Here is a 16,940-nt window from a genome sequence, read left to right as displayed (position 1 = left end):
CCACAGAGAGCTCATCAGCACAGGTAACCATGCAGTCCAAGAATTGAAAAAGAGCACCAACATGGACTGTACGGGAGGTACTGGATCTGATCGCTATATGGGGAGAGGATTCAGTGCTAGCAGAACTATGTTCCAAAAGACGAAGTGCCAAAACTTTTGAAAAAATCTCCAGGGTCATGATGGAGAGAGGCCACAATAGGGACTCATATCAGTGCCGTGTGAAAGTTAAAAAGACAAGCCTATCAAAAAACAAAGGAGGCAAACGGTCACTCCGGGTCAGAGCCGCAGACGTGCCGCTTCTACGCTGAGCTGCATGCAATTCTAGGGGGGGCCGCCACCACTACCCCACCTCTGACCGTGGATTCGGAGGCGGGGGTAATCTCAGCCATGCCTGAGGATTCTGCAGATGGGGAAGATGATGATGATGAGGAGGATGACGATGAGCTTGCGGAGAGCACACAGCACTCCGTTCTCCCCAACAGCCAGGATCTTTTTCTCAGCCTGACTGAAGCACCCTCCCAATCCCCAGACAATGAGGCCATGGAAGGGACCTCCGGTGAGTGTACCTTTGTAAATATAAAACATGGTTTAAAAGCAAGCATTTTTAATGATTAATTTGCCCTGAAGATTTGGGATGCATTCACAGCCAGTACAGCTACTGGAAAAGTCTGTTAACATGTCTGGGGATGGAGCGAAAATCCTCCAGGGACATCTCCATGAAGCTCTCCTGGAGGTACTCCAAAAGGCTTTCCAGAAGATTTCTGGGCAGTGCAGCCTTATTCCGGCCTCCATTGCATGACAAAGCCTGGCAGTGTATGGTCCCGGTGTTTGCTGGCATTCAAGCAACATCTGTTCTTTATCTCGCTGTGTTATCCTCAGGAGAGTGATATCGCTCATGGTAACCTGGTTGAAATACGGGAATTTAATTAAGGGGACAGAGGTGGCCGTTCCTACTGTTTGCCTGTGGCTGAAAAGAAATCCTTCCCTGCAGTTAGCCAAGCGGGGACGGGGGGGAGGTTATTGGCACTGAGCTTTTCGCGTTTGGCTAGCAGGGATCTTCCCTGATACCAGCCATGCAGTGGGGGGAGGGATAAAGCGATCATCCCAGAAAATTGGATGGGGAGGGTTAGTTTGGTTTCTGCTGCTGCACGTTAACAGGAAAACCGCAGCACTCAACGGGCTTTGCTTGGTATGTGGGAAAGGAGGGCGCTGTTTGTAGGAAAGCTGCAGAAGCCGAAAGACAATGGTTTACCATGGCCGCATGCAAGCCGAATTCTGTTGCCCGGACCTGCGTCTGTGCTCTCTAACACCAAAGCCGCAGGCACTCAATATTAAGATGCAAAATGCGACCTTGTACTGAAATCACATGTGCTATGTAATGTGAATAGTGTTGTTCACTGTGAAAGAGTATAAGCATTGTTCTGTAAAATGTATCTTTTAAAATCCTTCTCTCCTTTTTTCCCTCCCTCCCGCAGCTGCAAATTTTTCAAGCCTCCCTCCTCCGTCCTGAAGGCTATCTCAGATAAGGCGGCGAAAAAAAAGGACGTGAGACTAAATGTTCTCGGAAATCATGGAATCCACCCACAATGAAAGAGCTCATCTGAATGAGTGGAAGGACATGATATCAAAGTACAGGAAAGATGCCAGTGAACATGAGGCCATGAGGGCCGCTCGAGATGAGAGGTGGCAGGCTGCAACGCTGGGGCTGCTGCGTGATCAAATGGACATGCTCTGGCGTCTGGTGGAGCTTCAGGAACGGCAGCAGGATCACAGAGTGCCGCTGCAGTCACTGTATAACCTCCCTCCCTCTTTTTATCATCAATTAATAAAGAATACATGATTTTTAAACAATAGTGACTTTGTTTTCTTTGAAAGCAAGCTGGGATCGAAGGGGGAGGGTGAGTTGCTTACAGAGAATGAGTCAATCAAGGGGGCGGGTTTTCATCAAGGAGAAAAACAGAACTTTCACACGGTAGCCCGGCCAGTCATTAAACTGGTTTTCAAAGCTTCTCTGATGCCTCCACCTTCCCATTTAGCTGCCCCCCTTTCCCACTTAGTCACCAGAAGGCTCAGCATCAACAGCATAGGCTTCTGCTGCTTCACATCTGCATGACTACAAGGGAAAAAGCAGCATATATACTGATTCCCTTCCTAAAGCTTATTCCAGTTGGTTGGGGAGAGATAGGAACCTTGTCCCACCTACTCTGCAAGGTGCCTGGCCCCCGACCCTTAAAGGGACAGTAACAGAATTCCTCTCAAATGCTTGCATCTGAAGAAGTGAGGTTCTGACCCACGAAAGCTTATGCTCCCAGTACTTCTGTTAGTCTCAAAGGTGCCACAGGACCCTCTGTTGCTTTTCTCAAATGCTGAATTATTCCCAGGACCATTTCCTCTCACCCAATAGCTCTCAGTCTTGGCATGTCAGACCTCCCAAAATCATAAAGGGACTATGCAACATGACAGGGGTGGGCTGACACCCTAGGCATCATTACCCTTAAGGGGGCAAATCATCCCATCACAGGCTCACAAAGAGAAACCCTTGCAGGGACCAATCCCAGTTGCACCTGCCGAATTAGTCATGGTTGGTGTTAGGAGGCTGTAATCCAGGTCCAGGTCTGAGAGCAGGCAAATTGCAGAATATCACCCCAGAAGAGGTAAAGGCCCAAGGCCTGACACCTGTGTGTGTGCACATGCGCATGTGTGGTGGGCAACCAGGGAGATCACAAGAAGGGACAGCGGGAGCAGCCTACCCAGCAACTGTGGCAGAAGCTACCCCCAAAAGGTACAGAAGAAAGCAGGCACGTGGCATTCTCCCCCCGTCTTACCTGGCAAATGAAACAGCTAGTCACAGAAGGGACTACATACTGCACTCTGTTGCGGGGTGGCATTGGCTCAAGAGGTGCTAAGGAGCTTAAGGAAGTACTGAGCCTCTCTATCCTCTTGTTGTAATGGGATAAAATCACCCCATACTTAGGTCAGTAGCTTCATGACAGTACTGTGGCATATAAAAATAACTGCAGTATCCACAGCTCTCTCAGTATATAAATGTAACATTCCACAGTATGTCTGTTGGCTAATGTTTGTGGCAAAACCATAGTATATTGTCATCTGCAAAAATCAAACCAAATTTCAGCTGTTGTGTATTCAACTGAAAGGGGAAAATTTGAAAATGACAAAATTAAATACATTTTGGGGGAGAGAGAATTGGTGGGTTCAGCTAAATACAAATATTTCAGCATTACCACTAATGAATATTGTTTAAATGTTCTCTGTCTGATGTAATAGATCATATGTTAAACCAGGGATCGGCAATCTTTGGCACGCGGCCCGCCAGGGTAAGCCCCCTGGCGGGCCGGGCCGGTTTGTTTACCTGCTGAATCCGCAGGTTCGGCTGATTGCGGCTTCCACTGGCCGCAGTTCGCCGCTCCAGGCCAATGAGGGCTGCAGGAAGCGGTGCGGGCCAAGGAATGTGCTGGCCACCGCTTCCCACAGCCCCCATTGGCCTGGAACAGCGAACCGCGGCCAGTGGAAGCAGTGATCAGCCGAACCTGCAGACGCGGCAGGTAAACAAACCGGCCCAACCCACCAGGGGGCTTACCCTGGCGGGCCGCGTGCCAAAGGTTGCTGATCCCTGTGTTAAACATAACCCTTACATGTATTGCAGTATCTTCATAAAATGTGAAGCAGGCACATTTTAAAGTACAAGCCTGTGCTGCAAAATATTATGTTATTAGCTGGATGAAAACTTGTTATGGGTTGACTTAAAAAAAAATGTGAATGAGTCCCCCATTTAAGACAGTTGTAAGAGACTTAATGGACCAAACCTAAAACAAAGCCTAATAAATTCTCCTCACAAACCAGTACCCCAAGGTGGGCAGAGGGTTCGACTGAGTATTGTGACCAGGGATCGGGAAAAGAACACATAGAAAACTGAAAAAAGGGGAAAAGGCAGCCTGAAGAAGCAGTTGAAAGCACTGTGGCTGACTTTGGAAAAAACCTAGGAAGAAGTTTTTGGGTCAGGATGAAGAGTGTTCTTGGTGCTGTGAGCAAATGAAACTGTTTCCTGCTGTGTTCAGAGACATAGGACTTTGTATATTCTTAGTAAAGAAAACTGCGTGAAAGAAATACCTGACTTCCCCCAATTTCTGTTCCCAACTGGATCACTCACAAAATTGTTCACTTGGGGCAACAATTACATGCTATGCATTGTCCTGTCAGATACATCCCCTACAACCAGAATAGAGTAAAAGTTTCCAAGAAATAAAATCAGGAAATGCCAATATATTGTCAGAACATTGTTTTTCTAGTCTGTATGGGAATGGGTTTATGTACATTGTAATGCAGTTGTGTCAGACATGGAAAACACCCAACGTGCACTCTATCTCTCAGTGATAGACTAAAGCAAAAGTAGGCAAATTTACTGCACAGGCAAAATAGGGAGAGGCTGACAGGAGTAGTATGGGCTTCTAGGTGTGCTGGCATATGATAATGGCCAGATTCTTTCCATGAAAATGAGGGTAGTTGTGACTGGCGTCCCAGGGGAGCCAACTGAGGTCACTCAATTAGGGTGAACTGCAAAGAATGGGGCAGACAATCCCCAAAGCTGGGGCATATTCCAATACTTAGATTTACCAAACCAGCACAAAACAGCTTCTATAATACCTCACTGGTTACCCAGAAGCCAACAACACAGTTCTCTTAAAGTAACCCGGCCTCAGGCCTCAACCTAGACACCCTAGTCAAATATGATGAGGATTACTGAAAATCTTATTCATCATATAAAAAAGTTCTACCCATCCCAAAGAATCAGACACATTACCTCCCAGGTTAATGAATATTCCAGATCTTACCCAAATACATGCTTACAGCTGATTCTTATTAACAAAACTAAAATTTATTAAAAAGAAGAGTGAGCGCATATTGGTTAAAAGATCAGTATACGTATGGACATGAGTACAATCTGGAGATTCAGATTCATAGCAGAGATGGTGAACTTTGTAGATGCAAAGAGTTCTTTCAGAAATAGTTCATAAGTTATAGTCCAAGGTTTAAATTCAGGGTGGTCTAGTCAGGACTCGGATCTCAGTCCTTATGGCTTAGATTTCCCCTTCATGAAGCCTTAAGCAGATCTGCGATAAAAAGGATTGGGACCTAAGGGTCTTTTATACAGTTTTCTAGCAGCCACTTGACCTGGGTGAACAATAGGCTTCTGATGTAACGTTCTGTTTCCTAACCTTCACTGGTAATTAACTACATGGATTAACATAAGATAATTTATCCATTAAGCAGTTTATCACAAACTTTAAAGAGACATATAGACAATGACATTATTGCACCCAAGATTCATCTAAATGTTAATATTCCCTTTTGATCTCTGAATCAATAGCTATAGTGACAGACAGGAATTGTCTGTTTACATGGCTAACATATATGAGTACACACATATAATTAGCATCACTTCTAACAATATAGGTTTGTATTTCAAAGTTCTAGCCTATCTACCATTGAATGGCCCTAATTAGCATTTGCATACTTTCCTATCATGACTTTAATGGTTGGCTCTGGGTTATTTAGCCTGCAAGCTGCTTAATCCTTTCTGGCCATATGTCAATTTGTACATGATTCGTTGCAATTATATAGCAGTGGTAGCAATAATGATTTGCATGATAATATTTTAAATAGATAACATCACAGTAGTATTGTCCTGAGGGAATGGAGTCTCTTTCTTGGCCATTGTCCAAGAATTTGTAGTTTCTGGAAACAGCCAAATGACAATTGACTCATACTTAGTTTAAATCAGTGTTCTGAATTTATCTGTTTTTAATTTGTGGGTAAACATTTTCAAAAGCGCTAACTTAGGCGGTTTGGAAAAATTTGTCACTGCACTCTTTGAGCACTTCTTGGACCTTAGGATGTTTTGTAACTAATTTATTCATCTTCCCATCAACAGCTCCTAGAATTTCCTCAGCGTGAAAATGTCTATATATGATTAGTATTATGGTAGCACCTACAGGTCCCAACCAAGACTCTCCCCATGATACCAGATGCTGTATGAACACACAGTCAGAGCTAGTCCCTGCCCTAAGGAACTTACAGTCTAAACAGACAAGAGGTAGAGGGCAAACAAAGCCATAAAGTGGTGAAGTCACTTGCCCAAGATCACACAGCAGGTCCGGGGTAGAGCCTAGACTAGAATCCACATATCATGAATCCCAATCTATTGCTCTATCCATTAGAACACATCGAGTTGTTTTGGTTCCTTGTGCTTCAGCATTTACACTAATAGGGGTTACAATGAGATAACATGATGAATTAGTTTTCTTATTTTATGGCAGGATTGTGCTCTTTAGTATAGATTTATTTCACAGTGGAAAATATAGGTAGAACTATGCTTCCAGAATATGTTGTTATGTGGAGTTTATACAGGAACACAATTAATTTCTGTCCCATCTACAGGAGGCCACCAGAATTCAAGAGGAAGGGAAACACTGCTCCTGGGACAGTTCCTCTTCTTCCACACCCAACTGAAAGATGATCATGTAGAGACCATGTCTAGTCCTACTGGAATCTCTGAGAATTTTGTCATTGACTTCAATAGGAGCAGGATTAAGCCTATACTTCGTAAAACAAATAAAATAATAGTAACTACAAATGTACTCCTTGCCTATAGTTGACATTATCTTGTCTTATGTAACCTCTCATTGAGAGCATCGGTGCAAAGACTGAAGTGCATGCAGGGGAAAGAGATGAGAATAAGAAAAGGCAGGGTCCATTGTTCTCCTTTTAACTTCAGAAAGTTAATTGCATTCTTTAGTTGTTGCAAGAGTTTAGATAAATAAACTCTGTTATCAATAAGTGGTTTATTTTACCACTTAGGTGCATTAAATGAGTTTTACAAAGAGAACTGACAGATATATGACTAAGCTATTTGTGTATCACCAAAATGGTATAGCTCAGAAGTAGGGAAAGTCCGATTCTGAAGACCATCCATTTGAACAATGTAGAAGTAATTAAATTAACAAGGGGCTTTAGGATGATGGATTAATTTTCCCAGATAGGTTTCTTTCTCTACATGGGGATGGCTGGAGGGATAGCAGCTCAACAGAAGGTAAATAGAAGACCTATGCTCGAGGTGCTAGAGGATGACCAGAGGAAAATCAGAGTATCTAATAGAGACACAGCATCCAAGCCAAATTGTTCCTCAGAGATAATGAAGGCAAAAAATGTAAATGTTGGGAAGAACCCGAAATAAAACATTTATTGAAAAAGAGGAAGAAAACAATGGGCTCCCCAAAATAATTATTAAAATTGCTTACCAGAAAAAGACATTTGTGTTAGTTCTATTTACAAATAAAGCTGGTAGAACAAAAGAAGTTAAAACAAAGAGAGAAGGGTATTTGGTTTCAAATCTTTATGGTTGTTTAGGGATGGTCTGCCACCTGTGAAAGCTTGAGGGGGGGGGGGGTTGTGGTACTGAGATGCTCTTCTGTGTTTTTCTCACACAGAGCCCTTGTTAAGAACATAACGGCCATACTAGGTCAGACCAAAGGTCCATCTAGCCCAGTATCCTGTCTTCTGACAGTGGCCAATGCTAGGTGCCCCAGAGGGCAAGAACAGAACAGGTAATCATCAAGTGATACATCCCCTGTTGCCTATTCCCAGCCTCTGGCAAACAGAGGCTAGGGACACCATCCCTGCCCATCTTGGCTAATAGCCATTGATGCACCCATCCTCCATGAATTTATCTAGTTCGTTTTTTAACCCTGTTATAGTCTTGGCCTTCACAACATCCTCTGGCAAAGAGTTCCATAGGCTGATTGTGTGAAGAAATGCTTCCTTTTGTTTGTTTTAAACTTGCTGCCTATTAATTTCATTTGGTGGCCCCTAGTTCTTGTGTTATGAGAAGTAAATAACACTTCCTTATTTACTTTCTCCACACAAGTCATGATTTTATAGACCTCTATCATATCCCCCTTTAGTTCTCTTTCAAGCTGAAAAGTTCCAATCTTATTAATCTCTCCCCATACGGAAGCTGTTCCATACCCCTAATCATTGTGTTGCCCTTTTCGGAACCTTTTCCAATTAAAATGTGTCTTTTTTTTGAGATGGGCGACCACATCTGTATGCATATAAACCCCACACTGGGCCCAAAGGGGTTAAAAGGCACTAATGAGCTCCGATCGGCAGCCCTGCCCCTCTGGGCCTGTCAAGCATGCTCCAGCTGGAGGAGTGCATTAAAAGGAACTCAGAAGCCCAAGCAAGGTGTGATGGGCAGGTTGCAGGAGAGAAGAATCCTTCTTTGGCAAGCTATACAGCAGGTGGAGCCTGAGAGGGAACCACAGAGTGGGTAAGGTGCACAGGCAGGTCCTTCTCAAACCACCATCCCCTTTGAGAACCAGCAGGACCTCCAGGGCCCTTGTCATTTGGACTTTTTGTGAAGCTGTTGAGTGTTTTGGATATAGGGGCATAATGGTGTCAGTGCCTGCCTCTCATGAGCACCCACTCTCTGGCTAATACGTGTCTGCAGTCACTCAGTTTTTAACAGGGGCGGTACACACCTCTCACGAGCACCTCCTTTCTGGGTAGTGTGAGCTGCTTTTCTTTTAGTTCTTACAACAGAGTGGCACCCGCCTCTCACAAGCGCCCCCCGACCTGGCTGATGGTTCTTTCATCAGGTCTTCAGTGACTCAGCCCTCCGTCCGGGTCACATATACACTACCCTCCCCTTTCCAGGCTATTCAGTCTCTAGTTCTTTCTCACAGCCCTGGTATGGGGCCATAGCACCAAGGCTTCCTTCCTGGAGACACTGCCTTCTTTAACAGCCCAACAGGGGCCCATCTTGGCACCCTCAGCTGGTGTCATTTCAGCAACCCTCCCTGGGCTCAGTTTTCAACCAGACCCTTCAACCAGAGGGCCTGTCACGGTACCCTCACCTGGTCTGGCTAGGTTCTGGGCTCAGTCTGCCCACATTGACCTGTCCATGGTCCTGCTGCTCTTCTAGCCAGCCAGGCACCTGCTCTTTGGCAGCCTTCCCTGGGCTCAGTCCTGCTGCCCAGCCCTCTTCAAGCTCCAGGCAGCAACTGACTACTCTGCCTCGGCTGCCTCCTTTTATATGGCCCTTCTGGCCCCTGATTGGTCACTCCAGCAAGCCCTCTGATTGGCTACTCCCTTGCAACCACTCTAGGCTGCCTTGAGGACTTCTCCTTGCTCTTTTCCGGGGCAGGGTGAGGCAGGGCTGTGAGGCCTCCAACAGGGAGCCTCCCGACCTAGTCTACCCTGCCACAAGGGGCCATTCCCCAAACTGAAGGAACACACAGGAAGTAGCCCAGGGCAGCAGAATTAGACAAAGCTTGAGTGTGGGTGTACGGAAATAGACAATGGTGCCCCTGCCCTTGCAATTCCCAAATATCACTGGTGAGGGAGGAAAGAATAGAGACAAATTCCCTCCCCAGACCTGGTCCTCTTTCCCTGAAGCTACCAGTCAACTTTAAATATGCTGTGGTGTGCCTTTCATTCAGGGCATCATTGCTTGATAAGAACAGCTTGGCCAAGTATTGCCCACTACTTCAACTTCCATTCTTGGGAAAGCTTATGGAAAGGCCAACTCCAGTAGCATCTCACCGCTTCTGTTTTTTTCTCCATCAATTCCCATCAGCAGATTTTCAGACCTAGGTATGGCAGTGGCAGCAGCAGGAATCCAGCTGGTATTGTTGGCTAATACTTTTGAGGCAATGGACAAAGATCTGTCTACCTAGAACTGTTTTCCATGGGATGAGGTGGCATAACTAAGGTGACAAAATGCAATGAAACTAAAAACATGTAAAATTTAGGCTTACTATCATGCTGGGATGAAAAGAAATCTCTATTGATGGTATCTAAGATCATGTAATAGTCTCCCCGTGGAAGCTCTGAGACATTTTAAGCTGACTAGACAGATTCAGAGAAAACATACTCAAGGGAATAATCCTGCACTGGCAGAAAAGGGTAGTTTAGATGAGCTAATAGGCCTTTTCTATCTCTAATTTCTCTGAGCATAAGCTTTCAGATTTGTGTGATGGTGGCGTTCTGTTATTTTCTTTGTTGGGCCTGTCCTGTAGTAGGTGACTTCTGGGTACTCTTCTGGCTCTGTCAATCTGTTTTTTCACTTCGGCAGGTGGGTATTGTAGTTTTAAGAATGCTTGATAGAGATCTTGTAGGTGTTTGTCTCTGTCTGAGGGATTGGAACAAATGCAGTTGTATCTTAGAGCTTGGCTGTAGACAATGGATCGTGTAGTGTGTCCTGGATGGAAGCTGGAGGCATGTAGGTAAGTATAGCGGTCGGTAAGTTTCCGGTATAGGGTAGTGTTTATGTGACCATCGCTTATTAGCACAGTAGTGTCTAGGAAATGGACCGCTTGTGTGGACTGGTCTAGGCTGAGGTTGATGGTGGGATGGAAATTGTTGAAATCATGGTAGAATTCCTCAAGGGCTTCACAAAAGAATAAAGGGACACAAATCTGACATCAGGAATCATAACACTCAAAAACCAGTAGGAGAACACTTCAACCTCTCTAATCACTCAGTGACAGACATTAAGGTGGCAATTTTGCAACAGAAAAGCTTCAAAAACAGACTCCAACGAGAAGCTGCTGAACTTGAATTAATATGCAAACTAGATACCATTAACTTAGGTTTGAACAGAGACTGGGAATGGCTCGGTCATTACACTAATTGAATCTATTTCCCCATGTTAAAGTATCCTCACACCTTCATGTCAACTGTCTGAAATGGGCCATCTTGATTATCACTTCAAAAGTTTTTCTCCCCTGCTATTAATAGCTTCTCTTAATTAATTAGCCTCTTACAGTTGGTATGGGTACCTCCACCTTTTCATGTTTTCTGTATGTATAAATATCTTTTTACTGTATGTTCCATTCTATGCATCTGAAGAAGTGGGCTGTAGCCCATGAAAGCTTATGCTCAAATAAATTTGTTAGTCTCTAAGGTACCACAAGTACTCCTGTTCTTTTTGCTGATACAGACTAACACGGTTGCTACTCTGAAACATGTCTAATTTCTTTGTCATTCACAAAACATTACACTGGATAAAACCACTGCACTGATCACTCTGCTTGTGTGTTGTAGCTATCCCATTCTCCCCCCCCCCTCCCAACCTTCTGTCTATTTTGTCTATTTAGATTGTAAGCTCTTTGGGACTGGGACTGTCTCTCATATGTTTGTATAGTGCCTAGCACAATGGGTGCTCATTCTCAGTTGGCCCTGTGCATTATCATAGTAAACATAATAAATAATAATATCAAAACAATGGGAGACTGCCATGGAAAAGAAACTGAGAGCAAACAGGAAATTGTGTGTGGCACCCCCAACACTATTCCTATAAAAAACAGTTACAGACTGAGACAGCTCACTGTTTTACATAAACTTTATTGTACTGTATATAAAATTGCATACAATCAATCCAAAGGCAATTTTCAGAGGCACATAATGTGTTTAGTTTGTGGGAGTCTGACCTTTGTCTTCCCCATCGACTGGGATAATTACTGTGATCTATATTATGCTCTAATAAGTAACTAACAATATTAGTTTTTTTTGGGAACTGTGTTCCTATTGGAATTGGTGAAACCTTAGGAAAAAATCCTTACTATCTTCTGAAGGTAGCAGGAGACACACTGGGCTTCTGTGGAAATTCAGCAATGTTCCTGTGTCAGTTCAGAAGATGGAGAATATCTGACAATGTTCTCCTTGGACAAAATTAAGTACAGGCATCAGAGAACGTCTTCATTCACTAGAAGATGTCTTATGTGGTTTTTATTTTTGTCCTACTTTTAGCACCTCCGGTCTTTGTAAGAATAGCAATAGAGGGTGGACAGCTTTTACATGTCTGAAGAGAATCTGGATTTGCAAGACAAAAATCCTGAGGTAGCTGTGAATGCTTTAATGAACAACAGAATGATCCCTGATGGTGAAATAGTAGTAGTCTAGCAGTAGAAAAGTTATTGTTCAAAGAGGTAATACAGATATTGTGCCTGATTTTCTACTCTCATACACCAGTGTTAAACCAATGTAACTCCATTGACATCAATAGGGTTACATCAGTTTTACATTGGTGTAACTCCATTGACAATCATGCCCATTGTTTGGCAGGGCTCCCTTTGCACATTCAGCTACCTCAGTGTCTCCAAGTAAAGTTATCTGTGGTACCTACTGTAGTTAAACACAAGAGTGTTAGTTTGGAATTACATTATTGATCATTTAAACCAACAATATTATTTTACACACATTTTTTACAGTGAAACCTCAGTTTACAATTAGACTATGTAAACCCCCCCTAAAAAACAAAGGAGTCCTCATTTTCAGACTTTAAAAAATGAAAGGAATCAGGGCTTTCCTTGATTTTGGATAGTCTGTAAACATCCTGAGATAGTATCTGAAAGACAATAAATGAGAGTGAAACTGCATGTATGCCAGAAAACTTCACTTATAGCTTTAACAAAGCTTAATCTTCCTCCATCCTGCAATCCCCCCCCCAAATGCCTCACTTTGTAACCAATTTCAGTAACTGCATAAAAGAGACATTTTAAAAGATTTACACAAAAGTAACATTAAATATCAAAACGTAATATAATGTTAAAGTTATGACTGAAATCTGAATTCTTGCAGTATCTTTTGTAGCTCTAAGGGCAAAATCCCACTCTTATTCACACCAGTGTAAATCCAAAGTAAATTGCTAGGATCTGATTCACATTTACATTATAGCCCCTTTACACTGCTGTGGCAGTCAAAAGGGGCCTTTAACATGGGTGGAGATGTAATGTAGCTTACAGTCACTTTAAGCCCCTTTACATTGCCAGAGCTGTGTAAAGGGGTTTAATGTAAATGGCAGTCAGCCCCTTTGACTTTTTTGGAGTTACAGTTTACTGCTGTCTTTATTTCACCCCAAAATGTCCAGGTATGGATCACTAATGGTAGCCAAGAACTGCTCCTGGCCTGGACTAAAGCACTTTCCTTGCCTCATGGAAGCTCTAGAGGCTTGTAGGAATGCTCAGCAATAGAGGCTGTTACCTTTGCTGATGGAACACTTTCTTCCATTTCAGTGTTGACTATATAATTCACATTAATGGGGTCTGATTTTCAGAGGATGGATGGTCAATACTTTCTAAAAATCAGGTCCTATTAAGGTGCTTCAAGTTGGGCCCCCAAAAATCAATGTACCCGAAACCATGTCACTTTTAAAAATGGAGGCTCTAGAAAATGTAATGAGGGAATCAACTGAAAACTCCACTTGCTAAACACCACCACATCATGCTTTTTCCTGATGTCCCCACATTAAATGTTCTTTACATTGAATAAGGAGGAATTTCTGCTTCAATACACAGTACTGACATTTCAACTTTATCCTGAATTCCACCCCCATCCCTGGATTATGCAAGTGTAGGTGAGCATGAAGCAATCTTGGTTTTGATACCTGTGATGGTGATAAGCACGTGGCCCAATGAAGCACAGTGTAAAAAGTGCAAATGCAAAGGCTGGTATGGACCAGGTTGCTATGGCATAGCCAAACCATTCCACTATCTCACCAAAGAAATTAGCTCCAGATACATATGTGAACAGTCCCCCTGCATTCAAAAAAAGTCACAAGTGCATATAAGAAGAGTGAAAACTAATTACCCTCATTTCAAGTCAAGAACAAAACTTTGCAGGGTGGAGACTGTAAGTCACACTTTTAACATTTAGAAAGCTTGATTTTCCTCCCACTGAACTCATGTAAATCAATGAATAATTCCACTGAAGCCAGTAGAATTATACTAAAGTAAAACTGGCACAAGTTAGAGGAGAAATAAGTCCACAGACTTCAAACCACTTTACAAACATCAATTCTCACAGCTAGAGACAGGCCTGAACCTATTTCACAGATCACACTTGGTGAAATAGGGCCTGTGTTATGCAGATGGTCAATCTAAATGATTGAATGGTCCCTTTTGGCCTTAAAAATCTATGAATCTATGAACTTCAGTGAGCTCAAATTCTGGATCTATATTTTGGAGCTAGAGTCCTTTGCTACTCACCAAACCCATGTTAGGGTAAATTAGTAACTGAGGCAGAAAGAGGTTACCTGAGGCAACAAGCCAATAGAAGGAGTCAGAGTCAAGATCAGAACTGGAACCAGAAAGATCCTAGATCCCCATCTTGAGCTCAGAGCACTTCTCTCTCAAGGACATGACACTCCCAAATCACTTCTCTCCAAAAGGGACAGAAGATGGAGCAGGAAAGGGGTTGATGAGCAGGTTTGGCAATGGCAAAACATAGATCCAGAATATTGGTCAGGGCAATTTTTACACAACAGGCCATAGATTCATCAGGGGAACATGCCTTAGACAGGGGAGCATCACATAGAAGAAGTCCTCAGCTCTTTTGCCCTGTGATGGGTCATTTCCACATGCCAGTCAGAAAGGAGTTAAAGCACTCGTCTGGGCACTCAGCATTCACCCAGCACCTCTGTGAGGCTTGATTGCTGCTCAGTGCAGCATGGCACTCTGAAAGAGCAGGACTGCAACTCAGAGTTTCCCTGAGCCTTGGAAGCAGCGGGCTGCTGACCAAGAATACAGCTTGAGAGTCTAGGCTACAGAGGGCCTCTCAGAAAGGAGGAGTGTCAATACTTCTTCTATCTTCTTTTTTAATCTTTGTTTTCCTGAAGGCGTAGGTGTAGTGAGAGAGGTATAGCAGTAGAGAATGCTTATGTCCCAACCCTGACGTAAGGGTAAATTAGAGGGAGATTTGAATCCTATGCACCTGAGAGACGAAGAACCCAAGTAGCATAGATCCAGAGCAATGGTGCAAGTGGCTGACTGACAGGGAGCCAGCCACAGCAGTCAACCCAGCAACGGGAGTTTCAGCAGCAACTGTTGCAATGGGCCACTCAACAACAGCTCCAGACAACCCAACAACAGCAGCTGCTGTTCGAGATGGCGACCCAGCAGAAAGACCTGCAACAAAACCTGGTACAACAGTTACTTGTGGTGCAACAGGTGGCCAGGGCAGCCAGGGATCCAGCGGCCAGTGAAGCTGACTAAGATGGGACCTGATTAGTGTAAATCTTTTAAAACACAAAAGTAACATTTAATGTAAAACCTTATTATAATGTTAGAATTATGACTTAAATCTGAATTCTTTGTCTGATTTGTGTTTTAAAATATGACCCTGAGGTTTTCTTGACCACTTTCGAGCAGGTCCAGATGCAAGCCTCCAGAGCACTTGGCCCTTGTGCTCATCCCCTATCTGACTGACACAGCCTGCTGAGGGCTTGACCCTTTGGCTGCTTAGGACAGGGCCGTTCCTAGGGGGGTGCAGGGCCTGGGACATAGGCGCCGAGTTTCTAATATGCCAGGGGGTGCTCCCCCCCAGCTCCGCCCAGGCCCTGCCCCCACTCCACCCCTTCCCCCAAAGCCCTACCCCCGCCCTGCTACTTCCTACCCCCGCCCCGCCTCTTCCTGCCCCTGCCCCTTTCCCCCCCAGTTCCGCCCCCTCCCCTGAGTGTGCTGCACCCTTGCTTCTCTCCCGTCCCCGCCACCACGTCCTGACTCAGTGAAACATCTGATCCGCAGTAGGCACTGAGAGGGAGGGGGAGGCACTGATCAGCGGGGTCCGCCGGTGGGCAGGAGGCGCTGGGGGGAGGGGGAGGTTCTCGTAGGTAGGCTCCTCCTCGCTCCGCCCCCCGCCTGCCTGCCCATCTGCTGCTCGCCTCCCCGTTTGCCTTCTCACCCCACTCACCCACCTGCCTCCCTGCCCACCTCCTGCGGGGCCTCCCAAAGCGCGGGCCTGGGGCGGTCGCTCCGATTCGCCATACCTAAGGGTAAGGCTCTGGCTTGGGATTACACAGTGATTAAGTCTGCCATGCTGGACTTTCTCTATATCAGCAAAGAGGTGCTCCTCCACCACTTCTGTATGCAAACGTGTCCCCAAGGAGTCCAGCCACGGGTGGTGGCCCAAAAACTGAAGGACCATTGCTGGTAGTGGTTACGGTTGGAGGAGAGAACTGGAGCTCAAGTTGCCAAGTTAATACTTGTAGAGGAGTTCATACAAATAGTCCTCACTCAGGTATGGGAGTGGGTACTGGCATCAGCCAACGTCATTAACAATGGTGGGGAGGGATAGCTCAGTGGTTTGAGCATTGGCCTGCTAATCCCAGGGGTGTGAGTTCAATCCTTGAGGGGGCCACTTAGGGATCTGGGGCAAAATTAGTACTTGGTCCTGCTAGTGAAGGCAGGGGGCTGGACTCAATGTCCTTTCAAGGTCCCTTCCAGTTCTAGGAGATAGGATATCTCCATTAATTTAATTGATGGAAATTTTTTGGCTGCTATGGAACCTCCAGAGACAGATGGAAGGGCACAACCTAGGGCTTAGAAGCTGACCCAGCCTGATGTGAAGCCTGGTCAGGTGAAGGCACCCCATGCTGATCAGGGACAAATAACCTTGTCTTCAGTCTCTCAGTGAGTCACAGCAACAGGCCAGGAAGAGCCCGGACAAAAATCTAACCAGGACAGTTGATCCACAGCCCTGCTAATGAGTGGGGGTTACTACAGACTTAGATGCCAGACCCCTACAACAAGCAGGGTCATTGCTGAACAAGAAGATGGGCTCAGACCACAACATGGTGATCTTTTTCTCATGTAGGCAACTGGGACACATCTGAAGAGAATGCCCCATGATGGAGTGCGAGTATGCCCAGATGTGAACAACAGAAAGCAGAGCAAGGAAGAAAGAGCCTGCCAAAATAACAGTACACCTCTACCCTGATATAACACGATGCGATATAACGCGAATTCTGATATAACTTGGTAAAGCAGTGCTCCGGGGGGGGTGGGGCTGCGCACTCCAGTGGATCAAAGCAAGTTCGATATAACGTGGTTTCACCTATAACGTGGTAAGATTTTTTGGCTCCT

At 44.8% G+C, this 16,940-nt stretch overlaps 1 protein-coding gene across 3 annotated transcripts in view; it reads right to left on the bottom strand.

The window, feature by feature from the left end:
• Positions 1-11,404: 11,404 nt before the first annotated feature.
• The window catches only part of SRD5A2 (steroid 5 alpha-reductase 2), a 65,414-nt gene continuing 59,878 nt past the window's right edge, over positions 11,405-16,940 (bottom strand). The window contains exons 4-5 of one of the 3 annotated variants that reach the window (XM_054024181.1): positions 14,791-14,996; positions 11,405-13,616 (exon numbers count right to left, since the gene is read on the bottom strand). In XM_054024181.1, the coding sequence (XP_053880156.1) occupies positions 13,569-13,616; positions 14,791-14,996 (254 nt within the window). In that variant the 3' untranslated portion in view covers positions 11,405-13,568. The remainder of the gene's footprint in view (positions 13,617-14,790; positions 14,997-16,940) is intronic. The other 2 variants (XM_054024183.1, XM_054024182.1) reach the window with 2 other exon arrangements.

This window comes from Malaclemys terrapin, chromosome 3 (genome assembly GCF_027887155.1).
Source record: "Malaclemys terrapin pileata isolate rMalTer1 chromosome 3, rMalTer1.hap1, whole genome shotgun sequence".
NCBI classification, from domain to species: domain Eukaryota; kingdom Metazoa; phylum Chordata; order Testudines; family Emydidae; genus Malaclemys; species Malaclemys terrapin.
Note: the sequence above shows the minus strand (reverse complement) of the source record. Positions and strands in the feature narration are given on the sequence as shown.